Here is a 20,512-nt window from a genome sequence, read left to right as displayed (position 1 = left end):
TTTTTTCTGATTCCTACTGAGCTTTGTACATGTCTTTGCATATCTGCAGTGTGTACACACGTGAGTACACATTATCATTATGAAATGTCATGCGCACGAGGTCTACTACTCGTTTGTTTATAGTTTACTTTGGTAGCATGAATGTACCCAAAGGACGAGTAGTTGCTACTGGCAGCAGGGAAACAAACCCAAACTCTGTCTGATATAGCTACGTTGTTGTGACGCGGGCTGTCATCCCAAATTTAGCTTGGGTGATTTTGGAAGTCTTACATTTGACGGTAAGTTAGCGGCGATACTTTCATTTTATTTTTCTCCATGATATACATTTCTTCATCTACAAACATTCAAACATACTGTCGTTCCTGCGGGTGGCAGAATCGGACAACCATCTAAATCAGTTATTCTTTGTTGCACCTTTGCAAACACCATTACAGCAAAATTGCGTTTCCAGACGTCTGGTTTGTCCCTTTTTACAACATGGCAACTTAACAGAAACATTTAGTTGTTTGAAATATGGCGTTTTGGCTGCAGCTGCGATATTATGGCTTATTGGTTTGGATTCAACCAAACATAGAAATCATCACTATTTGAAATAGGGACTCAAGCATAGACTTATGAAGTTATTCATTTTTTTTTAATAACGAATAATGTATTTGTTACATTTGTGACCATGCATCACAAAACGATCAAAAAGTCGCACCCCTTGATTTTACGTGAGGACTAAAAAAAAAAAAAAAAAAAAACTGTAACATTTCAACTTTGTCAATCTTGAGGTTTTTCATATTTTCTGAAAGAATTATCCTTCTTCTATGTTATTCTTAAGTTTGGGATCATAACATGAATGGGAAAGTGCGTTTTGAGCAGTTTTTCTGCAACTGTTTTTTTTTTTTTTTTTTGGGGGGGGGGGAGTAGGATGATCAGGTATGTCTTAGAGGCCCCTTTTCATTTCTTAAAATCCTTTACATACTCTTCACTTTCAAGTCGTATAACTTTTGAAAGGATAAACGCTACTGCTTTGAAAGTAGGCATTAACCATGGACAAAATGTGTTGATAGAGCATGCCTAATTTCAGCTCAGTTTGATAATTCCTTCATTGTTGTTGCTCCGGTTGTTTACATCCTGTGTTTTGTCCCTTTCATCACACAGCAAGGACGGCTTGGTAAAGATTAAGCGCTGGAATAGACCCTGTACTTCGGAGCCTCTTTTCTCTGTTCACATTTTCCAGAGTGTGTGCTTTGTTTCCAGTATTTAGCTAGGTTAGGGGAGTCCATTTGAATTGTGTTATACATCTTTTTAAAGCTCAGAGTCTGCTCAGAACTAAAAATCCATGTCTGGCGACTTTTTGTTGTTTTTTTGATGCATGGTCACATATGACTATCATTACGCAGATTTCTTAACTGCTTGATTTTATGTTAATTATTCACCATGTCATTCAATGATACTGTGTCTTATTTCTTCACATGTATTTGCTTTTATTTGCTTTTATGTTCTTTTCGAATTTGACAACATTAGTGACACATATTGAAAAAAGGACAATACGACATTGAAATAAATATCATGCTGGGTTTTAAATTGTAATAATTTTGAGCGCCTTGTGCCTGTGGCTTCTACCGTTTTTTTGGTTTTCTATGTATTAGCCAGGAAGCTATAATGATTAAAATGATCTGCTATCTTTTCTGAGGAACTGAGGATGATATGATATTCCATTCCTACCTACATTCAAAGCTGAAATCCTTTAAAGTGCGTTAATGCTTATTTGCTTCATTATCTTGCTTTGTGTCTTTTTGACTCAGCCTACTTTATCCAGGGAACTCTCGCTCTTCCTCGCCCTAAAATTAAAGGCATAATTTACCATTTGTATATGAAACAAAAACCCAGCATCAGTGTTTTAAAACAGTTCTAAAATGTGAGTTGGGGAAAGAAACAACCACTGTAAAAATTGTAATCGGTAAAATCTATGTTAAGTATTGTTAAATATTGTGAACAATAGTTATGTTCAAACTGTTTCCAGCTAAACCGTCGACAGTAATATGATTTAATGAGAAAGATAGTGATATCTCCTTATATTTTAGGCCTTATTGCAAACAATTTGTATGGTAGGATGTTTGGTGATACAACTGACCTACACACATGCAACAAAAGTGATATCTTGAACATTTTTTTTTTTTTTAATCACTGGTCTCAAAGGTAAACAGGACCTGGAGTTACCCGCTGCACTGTGCCACTCCTCCCTGAAGTTATGTGAGTGATATTTGTGTGCATCTAAACTACAAAGGGCCTTTAAAGAATGACGAACCACCGCCTGTCCATTGTTCTGATATTCCTACTCAATTTCTGTGCCATCGCTACGGGTTACTGGTATGGACCCGACTACTGGAACCAGCGTTACGGTCATTTAGGAATCCAATATGACAGTGAGATTTCAATTCAATTTTACTTTCACCAATAATCCTTGTCACTACATACACGCCTTTTTTTTAATGAAATTTTTATTTTAATTCAGTTTGAATGCACCATCGTTTTCAGAATAAAACGAATACAGACTAAATCAACGGAATCAAATAAAAAAGAAATCTGCTTAAAGATAATAAAACGTTTTGGTACCTCAAAAGTTTCCCTGAATTTTCTTTGTTTTTGTGTTTCACGTTAAAGTACGTTGTCTGTGAGAATTACTCGCCCCAAAGTGCTCTCATGTCTTAGTAATTATGCAATAATGGTTTCGTACCAGAGCCGTCGCCGTACAGCGTCGATAAGTATTGTACGAAACCACTGACTGCGACCAGCAGCGTGCAGCCCTTTGAACGCATAGCTAACTGCGACCAGCAGTCCCATACGCATAGCGTAATGGGGCTTCGCATTGTAACATTCAGGATCATGACAGAATTAGTATCGCGGGTAAATGTCAATTTAAAATCCCAAAATTTCTTCGATTTGAAGACTTACCAATTAAATTGAGGTATTGAAAACAGGCTTCGAACAACGTTTGGTTCTGCCAATAGTCCCTTTCACAGTCGTTTCGAATTGATGACTGAATGTGACTCGGTCGAGAGGACCTTGGGAGAGCTACATACACCATGGACCGATGCATACACTGACTACTACGGCCAGCGCATGCGCACACAAACGTCTTATCCGTTGATAGGGGATTTGAAATTTGTGCGCATGTGATGTGTTCGCATGCGCTGGCTGTAGTATTCAGTGTACATGGTGTATGTAGTTCTCCCAAGGTCTTCTCGGCCGAGTCACATTCAGTCATCAATTCGAACAGAAAAGGACTATAGGCAGAACCAAACGTTGCCCGAAGCCTGTTTTCAATACTTCACCTTAATTGGTAAGTCTTCAAATTGAAGAATTTTTGGGATTTTAAGTTAACATTTATCCCGCGATACTAAATCTGTCATGATCCTGAATGCTACAATGCGAAGCCCGATTACGCTATGCGTATGGGGCTGCTGGTCGCAGTTAATTGCATGATTACTAAGACATGAGAGCACTTTGGGGCGAGTAAGACTCACAGTGTTAGTTGTATGAAAGGTACTTTAACCTGAAACACAAACTAAGACAAGGAAATTTTTGAAGTACCAAAACTTTTTATTATCTTTAATTATACAAGTTTATTAAACAAATGAAAGTACAGCATGACATGAAATCCTGCTTAAGAGTATAAAATTAACAAATGAAATGATAGCACGGCATGAGAGCCATCGTATTAAAAACTAAAATCTCATAAAACATTCCTGAATTGTTCAAACGAAATCATTTTGTTTTAGTCTGTTACCTCAAAATCATAGCCCATGTCCCCCAAATCAACTCTAACCGCCAACCACTATCCTCTCATTCTACCTACCTAAAACTCATCCCTGTTCACAACTTATCAAACACACACACACACAAACACACACACACACACACACACACACACACACACACACACACTATGACTCTCTCTCTCTCTCTCTTTATGAAACAATTTCATGCATTTTACTCTTTTACATTTTTCCCCTGGGCCGAGGACGGGATGCATTCAATAGACTATGCACAACATTTAACTGCAGTTTGAGTACACAACGATGTACAATCTAGAAAAGAAAAGTAGTTATCCAATCTGAAGTAGCAGACTGTCAGAAGGCCTAAGTGTATGTTTGTACACACTGGGTAATAAATGCATCCTCTTATTTCCATCCCTTAAAGCATTTGTCGTTTACTAACTCATTTTAAGGCACAGATCGCTACAATGGCATCTGGTCCGCCACGACCGCCCTAACCGGTGGATATGGGCGACCCATTGGAGACTATAGCGTGCGGTCATCCTCTGGCTGTCAAGTGGACGAGAGCGAGCGAACCGCAGATTGTTCGGCCTCTATCTCAGTGTAAGTCTTTTTTTTTGCAACTTTTTACGTACTCCCATTAACTTGCATTTTAGTCTCAAAGTTTGTGGGAAATTCTGTACAACATAATTATGTCACTATGCATCCAATAAAAAGTCGCACCCTTTGACTTTACTTGAGGACTCAAAAAAGGTGAAATGGGTCAAATGAGTCAATCTTGAGTTTGTAATATTTTCTGAAAGAGCTATCCTTACTATACATTATTCTCTAGTTTGTGATCATAACATAAAGAGGATTTTTTTTCAGCATTTTTTTTTTCTGCAACCCTTTTTCTGGGGGGGGGGGGTAGTAGAGTGATCAGGTATGTCTCTGCGCCCCTCTTCATTTCTTGAAATCCTTTGCACACTCTTCACTTTCAGGTCTAATAAATTTTGAAAGGATATTGCTATTGCTCTGGCATTAATCATGGACAAACTGTGTTTATATTAAAGGCATGTTCCATTTCAGTTTAATTGGATAATCCCTTCATTGTTGCTGCTCAAGTGCGGTGGTTTACATCCTGCATTTTGTCCCTCTCATAACACAGCTATCACGGTTTGGTAAAGATTAAGCGCTTGAAAGACAGTGAATTTCAGGCCTCTTTTTTAAGTTCACACTTTTCTATAGTGTGTGCTTTCTTTTCAGTATTAAGATGGGTTAGAGGAGTCTGTTTTAATTGAGTTACATCATTTTAAAGCTGAGTCTGCTCTTTCAGAATAAGCCTTTGACTAAAAATCCATATCTGGCAACTATTCATTGGTTTTGTAATGCAGGGTCACATATGATAAAATTTGACCGAGAAAAACATGAAATTTTAACGGAGAAAAAAAATAGTGTATACGTTACAAAATGTTTTGAAAGTCGTTTTGTAAGAAACGCATGCGATATATCAGTATAAAGAAATTGAGATTTTTATTTTCTTAATCAAAAAAATCATTCGAACTAATGTCTGCTCGCGTCCCTGTTCCTTTCGCAATTCTATGAGTGCTTTTTTGCTCCAAATGAGGTTCATTTTGCCCCGTCGACAGAGATCGGACAGGTTGGTAAACCACATGTGCAGAGCAGCAAGCGATGCATGTATCCGCTTTCCATTGCCAATTGTGTGCCAGTGAACAATGGAAATATCGATCGGGTGCGAAGTATAAATAGAGCGTACGCTGATGGGCTCATAATAACTGCCTCTTTTTAGTCCAGTCAATCTAGCGCTTTTTAGGGGGTAACCCACCGCTAATTGCAACAGTAGGAATTTCACTGCAGTGCAAGTCGTTGAGGCCTTCTGAACACCATACTGAAAGTCCCCAAAAATACAGTGGGGCAAAATAGTAAAATGTGCATTATATGCAAATTACCTCCTGTAATGAGTGAAAATTGACAGATCTCAGGTTCCCGTTATCCAATTTTAAAGATTTAAATGTATAAACCTGTACTTTGTAGGTCAATGAACACGATGGATGCCTTTTCGAATTGGTCATGCAAAAAAATGTGCATAAAATGCAAATTAGCGGTGACTGTAAGAGTATTCATAACAACAGTACTCACGTTGGCATACACATGCACGTTTTGCATATGGGGACGCGGGGTTGAGGGGGTAACTTTGGGCGCCTCCCAAGGTGCCGCTTTAAATGTGCACCTCTTTTTACTATATAAGTATTATAAAGCAATGTCTCCTGTATTGATTACATTGCATTTCTTGGAAACAAAAGTACCCTCGCTATAAGGCACGATCGAATTTTGACAGCATGTACGTTTCAAACATATATATTCGTCATCATGTTTTCTATATTGCCAAGAGGATAAAGGGCATTTTAGGGGCACACGCCACAGGATCGCCCTTCAATAAGTACCCTCTTTATTGTGTAAATCTTGTAAAGCAAATTTTCTTCTATCATTTTCATGTCTTTTCATTTATATAAGAGTGTTGCTGTATTGCCGGACCTACTTTTTAAACCATTCTCGCTAGAACAAATGTATTTGCGTTGCTAATATCCATATTTTGTTATAAAGGGCGTGAGCGTAGGTTTAAATTTAGACACCTCCCTAGAGATTACCTTCGAATGTTCACATGTTGACAATGTAGTTATTGTAGAACAATGTTTCCTCTATTAATTAGTTGCATTTTTGGAAACAAAATTGCCTTCGCTATTCGGCATGATGGAATTTCGAAAACTTGTACGTTTGGAACATAATATTTGTGTTATATGATATTATTATGTTTTCTATATTGCAGTGAGGGTGGAATATTTTTTGGCACATCCCACAGGGTTGCCGTTTAATGCACACCCTCTTCACTGTATAGATCTTGAAAAGTTAAGTCTCTTCTATTATTTCCATTACTTGTCATCGAGGAAAATTGTATTTGCTGTGTTGCTGGGACTACTTTTACAACCAGTCACGCTAGAACAACGGTATTTCCATTGCTAATATCTGTGTTTTGCAATAAGGGGGCGCGAGCGTAGGTGTAAATTTGGACACGTTCCAAGTGATTACTTTTGAATGTTCACCCTCTTGACAACATAGTTATTGTAGAGCCATGTCTCCTCTATTAATTACTTGTATTTTTTGGGAAACAAAAGTGCCTTTGCTATATGGCACGATGGCATTTTGAAAACATGTACGTTTGGAGCATAATATATTCGCGTTATATGATATCATACGTTTTCTATATTGCCGTGAGGGTGGGATATCTTTTGGCACATCCCACAGGGTTGCCATTTAATGTGCATCCTATTCACTGTGTAGATCTTGTAAAGTTACGTCTCTTCTATCATTTCCATGACTTTTCATTGATAAGAAGTGTATTTGCTGTATTGCCGGGACTACCATCCACGCTAGAACAACGGTGTTTACGTTGCTAATATCTGTGTTTTGTCTTAAAGGGGAGTGAGCATAGGTGTAACTTTGGACCATTCCCCAAGGATTGTCTTTTAACGTTCACCCTTTTGACAATACGGATATTGTAGAGCGATGTCTCCTCTATTAACTACAATGTATTTTTGAAAACAAAACTGCCCTTGATGTACGGCACGATCGAAGTTTGAAAACATGTAGGCCTACGTTTGGAACATATAGTATATTCGCGTTAACAATATTTATTTTTTTTTCTTCTTGTAATTATATTTCATTTCTTGAAAACAAACGGGCAATTGCTGTGCAACCGTAACGACTATTTTATGTATAAATATACATTTTAATTGTCTTTCAAAATTTTTTGATGGCTTCTTCACTCCAAATTCCACCGTTCATTCATATCCAACACGTCGTCGTCCGATTACCATCTCAAAAACCCCAGAATCATTTTAGCTCAAAAATCATTAAAACATAATGGACCAGATATTTGGAATTCTTTACCCCCTAATTTAAAACAATGTACGTCGTTGAACATTTTCAAACGAGAACTAAAAAACACCCTCATAATCCAGTATACTTCTGATACATAGATATTCATACCACCTGGTCAACAAACACCCTAAACAATGAGTTCACGGCCATAACTGAAGTAACATTCACCTCATCACACTGATACACAAAGTAACACTCAACGTACAAACAAAGATTCATCCCAACACAATGCACACCGCACTGCACCGCGCGTCCTTCGCACAATTACTTCCCACTCAGTGAGTGGCAAGATTTTCTTTATGTATCTCTTTATTGTGCCCTTCGCACAATTACCCCCCACTCAGTGAGTGGCAAGATTTTCTTTATGTATCTCTTTAACTGGGGCCATCTTCCTCGTCAAGCTTAGTTTATGATGATGGTCCCCTGCATGTCATCTTTATCATTTCCTATTGCTTCCTTTCATATATGATATTCGTTCTTGAAAAAAAGAAAATGTATGTATGATCCAAACGTTACGAATATTAGCTCTGTAAATGACTGTGTAAGTATTTTGTTGATTTGTTGATTTGTATTGATTTTGAAATGCAGAAATAAAAACTGAACTGAACAGAACTGAACTGAACTATGTGAAGGCATTGAAAATTGGAACATATTCGTACTATATGGTAGTGCATGTTTCCTATATTGCCCTGGGGGTTTTATCATTTTGAACACATCCCACTTGGTTGCCTTTGAATGTGCACCCCTTTGACTATATGATTATTGTAAAGCAGTGTCTGTACCATTTATAAATCATGAAAAGTAAAGTGTTTTTATTTACCACCCTGCAAAACGACTTTGTACATGCATGTACAACTGAGCTTGCTTTGGCATATAATGCATGTTTTGTTAACCTGTTTTGGGACCACGACGGTCAGGGTAGGTTTGATCTGGGCACTTCCCAAGGACTTGCCCTTGAATGTCCACCTTTTTGACAAAATAGATAATATAAAGCAACGTCTCCTATATTACCTCAATTGCATTTTGCGAAAATAAAAGCGTATGTGCTAGACAGGCGGAAGAACTTTTCAGAGGCATGTACCCATGGAACATTTTTCGCGGTTGTGTACACTGCATGTTTTTCATTGCCTTCAGGATGCATGGGGCTACTTTGAGTACCTCCCACAAGGTGGACTCTGCAAGTGACCCCTTTGGACTGTATAGATATCGTAGATCAATTTTGTTATTTGTATCTTTACCCCGGTAATTTTTATAGAAATAAAAGTATCTGGATATGGCAGGAATTCAATTCAATACAATTCAATTCAATTTTTATTTCATTTTCGACAAGAACATAGACATCACTGTTTTGTAACAGAAAATGAGATGTGTAAAACTAAAATTATGAGGATGAAAAAGAATGTACAATGATTGTAGCACCTTACATTAATCATACATAGTCATAAAACTCAAGTGATAGTCATAAAACTCAAGGAATGACCTTTTTTGAGACATGCACTTCTTGAACGACTGTAATTGCGTTAGTATTTGCGTTATAAGGGTCGTGGTTTGTATGAAGGCAATTAATGTGGGCACTTCCCATATAGTAGGCTCCCTTCGAATGATCACCACTTTAACTATGTCAGTGTAAGTCAAAATTGCAGAGAAATATATGAAGAGTTTGTTTGCAAAAACCGATAAGTCCATTTTTGAAGATTTTGAAGTACGGTCTCTGTCATGAAGTACAAAATAATACCTTTTAAATAATATATTGCTCACTACATTATAAAGGTATATTTTTGAAGTTATGGTCAAAAGAAGCAAATATTTTCTTATTATACTCTTTATTTTTCTTGACATTTAATCGCAAATATCTCCATTTGACAAATATGGACTTATCGTTTTTTTTTGCAAACAAACTCTTCACATCTTCTGCTAACCCCATTGAATTAATTTCACTAAATAAAAGTTTCTTTGCTAGAGGACCAGAAGGACTGTTTAAAGGCATGTACCCATAACATAATTATGTTTTTGCGTTGGTACGTGATTATTGCATTTCTTAGACTGCCTTTGGGTGGGGTAATTTGGGCACCCTCCACGTGGTTGCCTTTGTATGTGAACTATTTTCATCTTAAAAATATTGTAGAACAATAATTCTTCTTTAACTTCCATTGAATTTCAATGGAAATGAAACGGAAAAGACCTTCGAGAGGTTCTTCCGCTTCAAAAAAACTGTATTCACGTGTGTATAATTATGTTTTATATACCGAGCCGTGAGGTTGTAGGGATAAATTCGGGTACCTCCCTGCGAGTTGCTTTGACTGTGCACCACCTTTTAAAGATATACACATTGTAGAAAAATGTCTCCGCTGTCAATGCCAATTCTATTTCATGGAAATAAAAGAGTCTTTGCTACACAACCAAACGACTAAAAAAAAAAAAAAAAAAAATCTTGTACGCTTAGAACAACGGAAATGGCGTTGGTTGATGCATGTTTTGTAAATGGTCGTGGGGATAACATGATCGATAGGGGTAGCTTTGGGCACTACCCACAGGGTTTCCTTTGACTGTGCCATCTTCAATATCTCAAAACCCTCAAGGATGCAACAGCTGAATCATCAAGATTCGCATAACCACCCTCCAAATAATGTTCATTAATTACAAAATCGGACAAGTCATAGATACTGACACTTATTTCATTTCGTACATTGATTCTACATAATTATCAGTATCAGTATCAGTACATAACTATCAGTATCTGTCTGATAACAAACTCTAATTTGCATGATATTATTCATGCTAGGTTACTAATGCTGTAAAGTGCGTTTTTGGTGAAGAGAAACTGAAATATCATATTTGAACACTCTTGATATGCTCATATCGGGCACTTTTATGCATTTAGAAAATTTCCGTTGGCTCGGTACCCATTGCATATTATGCAAATGAGGCCCAGATTATGTACTTGGAAATGTTTGCATCGCACTAACTGACATTGGAAACATAGGTTTCATTACTTTCGGTGTTCCAATGTGAAACCTAGAAGCATCGTTTTCATGGAAACACTATCTTTATCATTATGGGAGCTAATTTGCATACTACGCAAATGAGGCCCAGATTATGTACATGGAAATGTCTTAATCGCACTAACTGCCATTGTAAACAAAGGTTTCAACACTTTCTGTGTTCCAATCTGAAACGTAGAAGCATAGTTTTCCTGAAAAGACTGTATTTTTATGATTATGGGAGCTAATTTGCGTACTATGCAAATGAGGCCCAGATTGTGTACATGGAAATGTTTGCATCGCACTAACTGACATTGTAAACATAGGTTTCAACACTTTCGGTGTTCCAATGTGAAATCTAGATGCATAGTTTTCCTGGAAAGACTGTATTTTTATCACTATGGGAGCTAATTTGCATATTATGCAAATGAGGCCCAGATTATGTACATAGAAATGTTTGCATCGCACTAACTGACATTGTTAACATAGGTTTCAACACTTTCGGTGTTCCAATGTGAAACGTAGAAGCCTAGTTTTCATGGAAACATGATTATGGGAGCTTATTTGCATATTATGCAAATCTAGCCACTTTGCCCCACTGGATTTCTTGGGACTTTTAGTATGGTGTTTAGGAGCCCATAACAAGTTGCACTGCAGTGGAATTCCTACTTTTGCAATTAGTGGTGGGTGAAACCCTATTTTGACTGGACTATTTGTTCTACTCAGAACCAGGCATCTGAATGGTATGACCGGGTTCAGCGAACACACAAATCTACTGAGCTCATCTTTGATAGCATATGTACTTGTTCATACGAGTTTTTTTTTTTTTTCTGGCAGAACAAGCGAAAATTAAATCAGAAAAATAATATTGTGATTTACGCATTTGTCCAACGACAAGAGAACAAATGCTGATAGTAACAAAAAAAAAATCTTTTTTTTTTATCAAATCCATTTTCACGCCATTAAAACACATCGAAATATCAATTTAGGCCATGGAAGCAGACACTCTTGCCTTCATATTGTCAATTTGGTATACCAGGTTCCCGCATAATAGTTGCTTCAACGGGAACCTACAGGAACGGGTTAATCATTTCTCATCATCTCCCTCAGTACGTGTTATATAAACATGTTTTATATTTACATTATAATCTGTTATATTATAATGAAGTGCTTACTTCCAAAAATCGCTAACTCCCTAATGTTTCAATGGATTTAGTGCCATTTAAAGGCACCACGCACAAACACACACACATATGTGACCCTGCTCCTCAAAACAAACAAAAAGTCGCCAAACATGTTATTTTTAGTTAAGACCATACTCTGAAAGAGCAGACTTTAAGCTTTAAAATGATGTATAACTCAAATCAAATGGACTCTCCTAACCTATCTAAATATTGGAAAGAAAGCACAAACTCAGGAAAAGTGTGAACTGAGAAAAGAGGCTCTGAAGTACAGTGTCTATTCAAGCGCTATAATCTTTACCAAACCGTGCTGGCTGTGCAATGAATGGGACAACAAACAGGAAGTAAACCACCAGAGTAACAACAATGAAGGGATTATCAGATTAAACTGAAATTAAGCATGCCTCATTAACACATTCTGTCCATAATTAATGCCAACTTTCAAAGCAGTAGCACTATCCTTTCAAAAGTTATTAGAGTTGAAAGTGAAGAGTGTGGACAAGGTTTTTCAGGAATGAAAAAAAAGGATTCTAAAGACACACCTAATCACACTATTCTACCAAAAATGTTCGGGATAAACTGCTACAAAAAAACACACTTTCCTGCCCGTTTTATGATACCAAATTTTAACATAATGTAAAAGAAGACCTGCTCTTTCAGAAAATATGAAAAATCAACTTCGGCTAGGTTGACCCATTTCGCTTGTTTTCAGTCCTCATGCAAAATCAGTGTGTGCGACTTTATGTTCGTTTTGAGGTGCATGGTCACATATATGGGTGTGTGTTTGTATGTGTTTGTGTGTGTGCGTGTGTTCGTATGTATGTGTGTGATCTCACAACATTTTGGTGCATTGATACTTTTTTGGCAGATTCCTTTCAGTTAACTTTTTTCCCCTTTTGTTCCTATTTAGAGTACTCAAAAACATGGATATTGAGAATTTGACCTCAACGACATTTTCGCCCAGTGTGCAAGAAATGTAAGTCATTCCGAAGATATTCAAACATTTCATCGAATAAAAAACTGTCGCAATAGGGAACCCTTTCACATGATATTATGTCCTTCAGAACTTTGATACAGATTTAGGTTAAAAAGAGTTAAGAAAACCTTTATGTTGCTATTTTAGGTTTTTTGAAGGCAAGTACGAGGTAATAGCAAAGTAAATCCCTTTATAGTTCGAAAACTATACATCAGATTACTCTGCCATTGATATGATTAGTAGCTGAAAAGTGTACAATCCAGTTGGAGATGATTTGAATATGAGAACATTAATCAGCTTCGTTAAATCTATGATTGATTTTTAAGACAAGTTCAAGATTTTTGGTCAAATTTGAAAACTCTGTACAAAATTGAACTTTACACAAGAACCAATGATGTGTATGTGAGTGTGTGCTTACAATGACCCTGAACAATATAAATACCACGAATACCACCTTTTCAGAGCTCTGCTGACTAGGCTCCTGGTCTCCTGCTCCAAGGAACATGAATTCTTTAGTGATAATTTATGATTTATTTATTTTTTTTTTCATTTCATTTCATTTATTTCATTCATTCTTTCTTTTCGGCATACATAACACGAAGTGAATCAGAAGATATAACATGTATTCGACTTTACATGGTAGATAATATTTAACAAAATTAAATACAAAGTTATACATGCATACCGGCAGGACACAAAGTTATGTCTGGAGAAAAAGAAGAAGAAAGAGTTAGAGGTCCGCAGAAAAGCATGCTTGTAAATTGTGGACCACTCAAAGGATCTTTATGTGAACATATGTGAACACGACATAACATGACTTGACAGAAGGGTATACCATTGAAAGTAATAAAGCACCTCAAAAGAATAATGGAAAGAAAAGAAAGAAAGAAAAAGAAACATGAAAGGAAAATCCAACACGCTGAACATCGGGACCGAAAGAGGGAATTGAGGTGCTTTAGAGCTCGAGCAGCTGAGCAAAGTTTTTTTTTTTTTTTTTTTTTTTTTTTTTTACAAATAAGATAAAGTAAAAAAAAAACCCAACAAAAACAAATAGGCAAGGATGAATGAAATTATTGACGAATTAAATGATTGACGATGAACCCTTATGTTGTAGACACCAGCTAAGTAATGAATAGTATATTAGGGCCATTCTCAGATTAAGTGTTCAATTCCATGTGAGTAAAACCGAAAAATCAACCACGAAGAAATACATTCAAAGATGTGTTTTCGGTAACTTCAAAACCGGTCAAATACGAAACAAAAAGTGGAACAAGCTAAATGATGGCCATTCATTGAGTAAAAATGAATTGAAATAGAGCATCATATATGATTTTTGATCACCAATCAGATACGTTACCGCAAATTTACATGTTGTAATGGACTCCTAACTTTGAATTAAATGTATTGTTTTAATCCAATTTCTGTTCACGAAAAGACATCTGTCCCCCCTAAAGATATTAAGGTTTTTCAAGAGGTAAAGATGTTGTCATCCCTTGCTAATTGGTAGAAATTATTTCTGTGTGGAAGGTTGAAATATGTTTTTTGCTGAAATAAAATATAATCTTGAGATTCACTTTGTATTTCTAACAAATTTCGCTTACAAATTAAGTTTCGAATCCCACAAATCATGCAAAGGGAACGATCCGATCTGGAATTTCCACAGTAAACAAATATGAATTGCTTTCCTGGGGAAATAACTATTGAAAAACATCGAATCGCCTTTGGTAACGTATCTGGTAAAATATAAGTAATAATTTTAGTTGTGTATGAATGAATGAATATCACCTGTGTAATTATTTACCTTATGAATTGATGTAAAAATGAATGATGTAAGCCCAAATTAACGATTTCAAACAATGTTCGTAATATTCAAACTATGAAATGTAGTGGAAAAGAGGCCTAACTGTGAAAGCTGAGTTCTTCATTCACAGAATATTCTCATCTTACGTCTGAATGTTTTTATCCATCTGACTCTAGATATTCATTAAGTTTTAATGGATAATGCAAACAAGGTTCAAAAAAAATATATTTTTGCAGGCACTTAGAAGGAAGTAGGTACAGTCTCTATGAACTCGATATACTAAAAAGTTGTTTGGCCTATGGTAACGTATTTGGCTCACCCCTTTAATGAAAATGAATAAATAATTGTTCAACTTATCAATGAATCTTGAGTAGTTCTTCATATGTTGAAAAACACTAGAATAAATATGCAACAGAACACTGAATCTTTTCTCGGAAGCTTTTCATAAACTACTTTTTACTCTCTCAAAGTTTGGTAATGTATCTGGCGTACCGTAAATGAATCTGTCGGTGAAGTTACAGAGCAATTTATACTGAATATTCTTCATTTGAACATAACTTTAATTTTTTATGGAAGTATCATTCTACGCAGAATATTTTTTATGAACACGTTGTTTTACATAACATTATTTGTCACCGTGGGTGCCCTGAATAATACGTAACGTATCTGCTAAATCTGAAAAGCAAAAAACTGATATGCTGAATCATAGCTTCGTCTTGTAAAATAAACGTTCAAAGTTGTTGCATAGAATATGAAAGTGGCTGGGTTTTATAGAATAGAACTTTGGAGTTTGTGAGCACACAACGATTTGTTTGTCAAAACATTTACAATTTTTTTTTTCAGCATTTTGATTATGTGGTAACGTATCTGTCGGAAAACTTGGCATTAAGTTGTGAGACACTGACGCAGAAAGAAAAATCATGTGGAAGCGTTGCTCCTTTTCACCTCTCTGTCCTTTTGGTGTAAGAATATAATCCTGAGGTCCAACAAAACGAAGCATGTAATGTGTAGGGATGAATTTTGACCAGATTTGATCCCCTGAAAGCACAAGACCAATGAGCAAAATTCGGTCACGTATCTGCGGTAACGTATCTGTGGTAACGTATATGGTCGATCATGTTATTATGAGAGCGATATCTACCAAATATTTCTCACTTGTACTAAACTTTAATGTTGAATCGATGCGTCATTCCGAGGAGTAATGTATAACATACAATTTGTCTGACATTGCAATATCTGTCGCAGTGGGTGGCGTGAAATGTATGTAATGTATCTGTCCAAATAAAAATGTAAAAAAACGATATTTTAAACATTGTACCGTATTCTCAATGAATAGCTGTTGCACAAAAAAATCTAAGTCCTTGCAATGTACGAAGTATATCCTCAGGGTTTGATAAACACAGGGTCATTGCATAGTCTTGTTATTTTCGCAATGCTGTAACACTAAAGAAACTGGTAACGTATCTGGCGGTGAACTTGGCGACAGGTTTCAAAAGGCTATATAAAAGAAGTCAATAAAAATTTTGGAACTTTTCGAGTATTGTGATTAGCACATATGATATGCTCATCGTCCATGAAAATGATATTTGGAAAGTGTGTTTGTGGACGGAGAGGAGCAATAGAACATAAGTCTAAAATAGCCGGCGACACTGCGTTTTGGGCGTCTTAACAAAGTTCAACAGCAAAATTTTATACAAAAAGGCAGACAACCGCATTTGATCGTGTTTACTTTTAACAAATAAGTTCCTCGTGATATATTATAAACATTTAAATAGTATCTAATAGGTTTCAGGGAACCGCAAACTGTCATGGAATGTCATGGAATGTCGGCGACACCAACATTCCGTATTTGAACGCTTTTACTGAGAATGGGCCATTATCTTTGTATGAATTCAACCAAAAAAAAAAAAAGTTTCATGTTACGAATTCAAAGATAAAGAGTTTTTCATATCACAGCTTAAAGAATTCCAGAATCTAGGGCCAGTGTAAATACATGTATTTTGCGCCAACAAGGTTCTCAGAAGTGGGTAAATGGAACTCATTAAATCGCCTGGTGGGATAATTATGAAAAGAAAATGATTTCTTGGAAACAATGAATTAAGATGCTGGGAAGTGCATTTTTGTTATAATCACACATAAACTGACCCAGCTGAAAGAAAAAAACAACAACAAATCTTTAATATCTAAAATCTTATATTTCACGAACAATGGATCTGCATGGGAACGTGGTGAAACACCAACAAATAATACGAAGTGCCTTTTTTGTAATAACAATATTTTATCTAATAAAATTTGATGGGCACTTCCCATGCTAAAATTCCATTATTAAGATAAGATGATATTAATGAAAAATGCAACATCAACAAAGAAGACAACGGGATATGAGATTTAAGTCTATTAATAATACCAATATTACGCGAAATCATTTTACTAATATTGATAAATATGAGGCTTCCACGAAAGTTTATCGTCCACTGTGATACCGAGAAACTTTATGTGACATCAAAAATCATCAAAAGATCATCAAAAATGATATCTGTGCGTAAAACTTCTATAGACTAACAAAAAAAAAAACATATACTTGCTTATCTCAAGATTTAGCGATTATTTATTGGCTCTTATCCATTGAATCACTTTTTTTTTCAATTCAGTATTGACAGTACGCACAAGGTTAAATGGATTTTTGTGGGGGAAGAATATTTCAATCATCGGCAAACAGTATAAAAGAAGGTATGTCGGATGATCTGCAAAATTCACTAATATAAATGATGAAAAGTAATATACTACCCTGAGGGACGCCACATTTAATGACTTCAAGACTAGAGCTGTGCCCTTTGAAAGACGTATTGTTTTCGGTTTTGCAGGTAACTCCTGAACCACTCCAAGGCTCTCCCTAGTATACCAAAATGAGACAATCTATAAAGTAAAATTTCGTAATTAATGGTATCGAAGGCCTTTGAGAAGTCCAGGAAGATATCAACAAGATGAGAATGGTTATCAATAGTGTGTTCGGCGTTATCAATAGACTTAAAAAGAGCATGAATAGTGCTGTGTTTCTGACGAAACCCAAATGGGGAATTCGTAAAAACATTATGATGATTAAGAAATTTAATCATTCTTGTAGATATCATTTTTTTTTCTTCAAAACTTTGAATAGGGATGAAAGTAACGAAATAAGTCTATAATTACTATTTCAAAACTGTCTCCTTATGTATATAAAGGAAAATCCTTAGCAATTTTCTTACAATCAGGAAAAACACCATGTAATATGGATTTAGTAAAAAAAAAAAAAAAAAAAAAAAAATATATATATATATATATATATATATATATGTATATGATATATATGAGACAGTGGATCAGCAATCCAAAATATAATTCCCTTTATAACCAAAAAACAAAAACAAAAAAAAATTATATCATGGTAACCGGCACTTCGTTTATTATTCATTGCAGTAACAATGTATATTATTTCATATTTCGTAATTGGAGCAAAGAAAATAGAACTGGGATTAGATTGATCAAAAAATTTTGCAAAATGCGTATCAAACTGTGGTACTTCTTTTGCCACATTCTCTCCAATCATTGTAAAATAAGAATTAAAACATTTGCTCTATCACCAGAATCTTAAAAACTGTTATTATTAAATCTTATTTTTGTAATATTCAATTCCTTTTTTTAAACATATTCATGGCTTGCTTTAATATCTTTCATGTATTCTCCACATCATGTTTATATTTTTCTATCTGAATCATGTAATATTTTTGCTTTTCCGATCGTATAACCTTAGTCAAAATATTCTTATATGATGTATATTTATTCTTTGACTCCTCATTTGTTTTTTCATGTTGAATTTATAACATAACATATTCTTCCTATTACTTGAACGGAGGAGAAATTTCGAAATACATGGAAGTTTAGGTCATGTTTTATAACTAACTGACATATCTTTTAATTTGGGAATACAGTCATCTAAATGTTCATTAGTTATCTCCATAAAATTATCAATTGATACATTAACATCATCATTATCACAATGCTTGACCAATCGGGGTCATCCAAGTAGACCGACACCCACGAGTCATACAGCCCACGAGTTTGACATTGAAAACAGGTCCATGAGTCATACACCTCACGAGTCATACAGCCCATGAGTTCGACACTAGGCAAATAAAGCTCATGAGACCGACACTAGGTGAGAACAGCCTGCGAGTTCGACAGATACAACATGGCGCGTAATGTATCGGTCTCGTGGGCCTTGTTGGCTTAGTGTCAAACTGATGGCCTGTATGACTCGTGAGGGGTATATATCATGGGCTGTATGAATTGTGAGCTGTATGACTCTTGGGCTGTATGAGTCGTGGGTATCGGTCTCGTGACGTGAACCCTACCAATCAACCCTATCTAAGCTAGCGCCAAGACTAGCTATATTTTCCGGTGTAGCTCTACGTTTAAATGAAGGAAATAAGACTTATTAGCCGAATGCTTGAGATCACAACATGCTATGATTGGAAAGTGATCGGTCATATCGGATAAAATTATAAAAGAATTCAAAACTTGCAAAGAATTAGTAAAAATACATCAAGGAGGGTGGCGGAATGATTTGAAACACGGGTAGGGTTGGAAATTGATGGCAAAAAAGAGGATGACAAAAGTAATAATTCAAGAAATCCTTGTGGCGTGTTATAATCACTCTATGAAATCAATATTGAAGTCACCCATTATATAAACACATTTATTAACAAACAGACGGCCTTTTAATAAATTTGTGATACTATCTAAAGAATCTTTAGAACTGGAGTTTTGGGGTCTATAAACAACACCAACTATAATATTTTTGCTTTGCGGGATGGAAATTTCAACAAGCAAAGACTCTACAATATAATTCATTATATTTAAATCATCACAAACATTAAACTCAAGTTCATTAGATAAATGAATCGCAAACCCACCACCGGTCCTATTCACTCTATTATTTACAACCAAATCATAACCATTCAAGGCATATGGTAAATTAATGTCAGATGATATCCGTGTTTCTGTTAAACCTGCTACAGATATTTGAAGAGTTTGTTTATTAGTTTGTTTTAGTTAGTTTGTTTATTAACATATGAATTCAAGCAACATAATGAAAGAACAAATAAGACATAACTAACACAAGTAGAAAACGTACACACTAAATAACAAGGTCTGGAAAATGGAAATTAGCAGAATCAGTACAGGGTATATGAGCACAAAAAAGAAGAACTAGAAAAAGAAGAACTGGAAGCTCCTTATTTTTTTTTTCTGGGCAGAAAGTGGGTGAGGAACTATAAGATTATCAAGAATGATGGATGTGAACGATGAAAATATCGCAACACTCAAAAAGTGCAACTTAAAGAGAGTGCAGACATTAATCAAGCTGAAATGAGTAGAAAGCGTAAGATTGGTCATACTTTTTTGAGAGGGATCGCAGCGATATGAATAAGATATACGTTATTACATAATATGGATTGCCCTGTGCACTGCTAGTCTGAATTAATGGTAAAGAATAAAGTGCATTCACGTGAAAACGAAAAAAAAAAAAAAACGTATGTTTTCATGTGTTTGCTTATGCATACACTACATTTCGGGATGAACAAAGACTAGCTTTGTGATAGTGGATTTTCTAATGAATATGTAATACAGCATTTCAATCCTGACAATTGTTCAGGAAGTTCAGGGAGTTAACTATACACTCTCATACACACCAATTGACTCCTGCGCAAAATTACATTTTTTTTTTTTTTTACAGAGGGTTGAAAACAGATCAGAATCTGAAACCTACATAAATCTTGAATTTAATGTAACTGGCTTATGCTATCAGGCCGATAGTACCGCCACAAAAT

General features: G+C 35.6%; 1 protein-coding gene across 1 annotated transcript in view; it reads left to right on the top strand.

Annotated features, from left to right (window-relative positions):
- The first annotated feature begins 2,287 nt into the window (after positions 1-2,287).
- Positions 2,288-20,512, top strand: part of LOC140246863 (uncharacterized) — a 111,281-nt gene continuing 93,056 nt past the window's right edge. The window contains exons 1-2 of the mRNA XM_072326190.1: positions 2,288-2,414; positions 4,226-4,370. Coding sequence (XP_072182291.1) covers positions 2,288-2,414; positions 4,226-4,370 — 272 coding nt within the window. The remainder of the gene's footprint in view (positions 2,415-4,225; positions 4,371-20,512) is intronic.

This window comes from Diadema setosum, chromosome 3 (genome assembly GCF_964275005.1).
Source record: "Diadema setosum chromosome 3, eeDiaSeto1, whole genome shotgun sequence".
Taxonomy (NCBI): Eukaryota; Metazoa; Echinodermata; class Echinoidea; order Diadematoida; family Diadematidae; genus Diadema; species Diadema setosum.
Note: the sequence above shows the minus strand (reverse complement) of the source record. Positions and strands in the feature narration are given on the sequence as shown.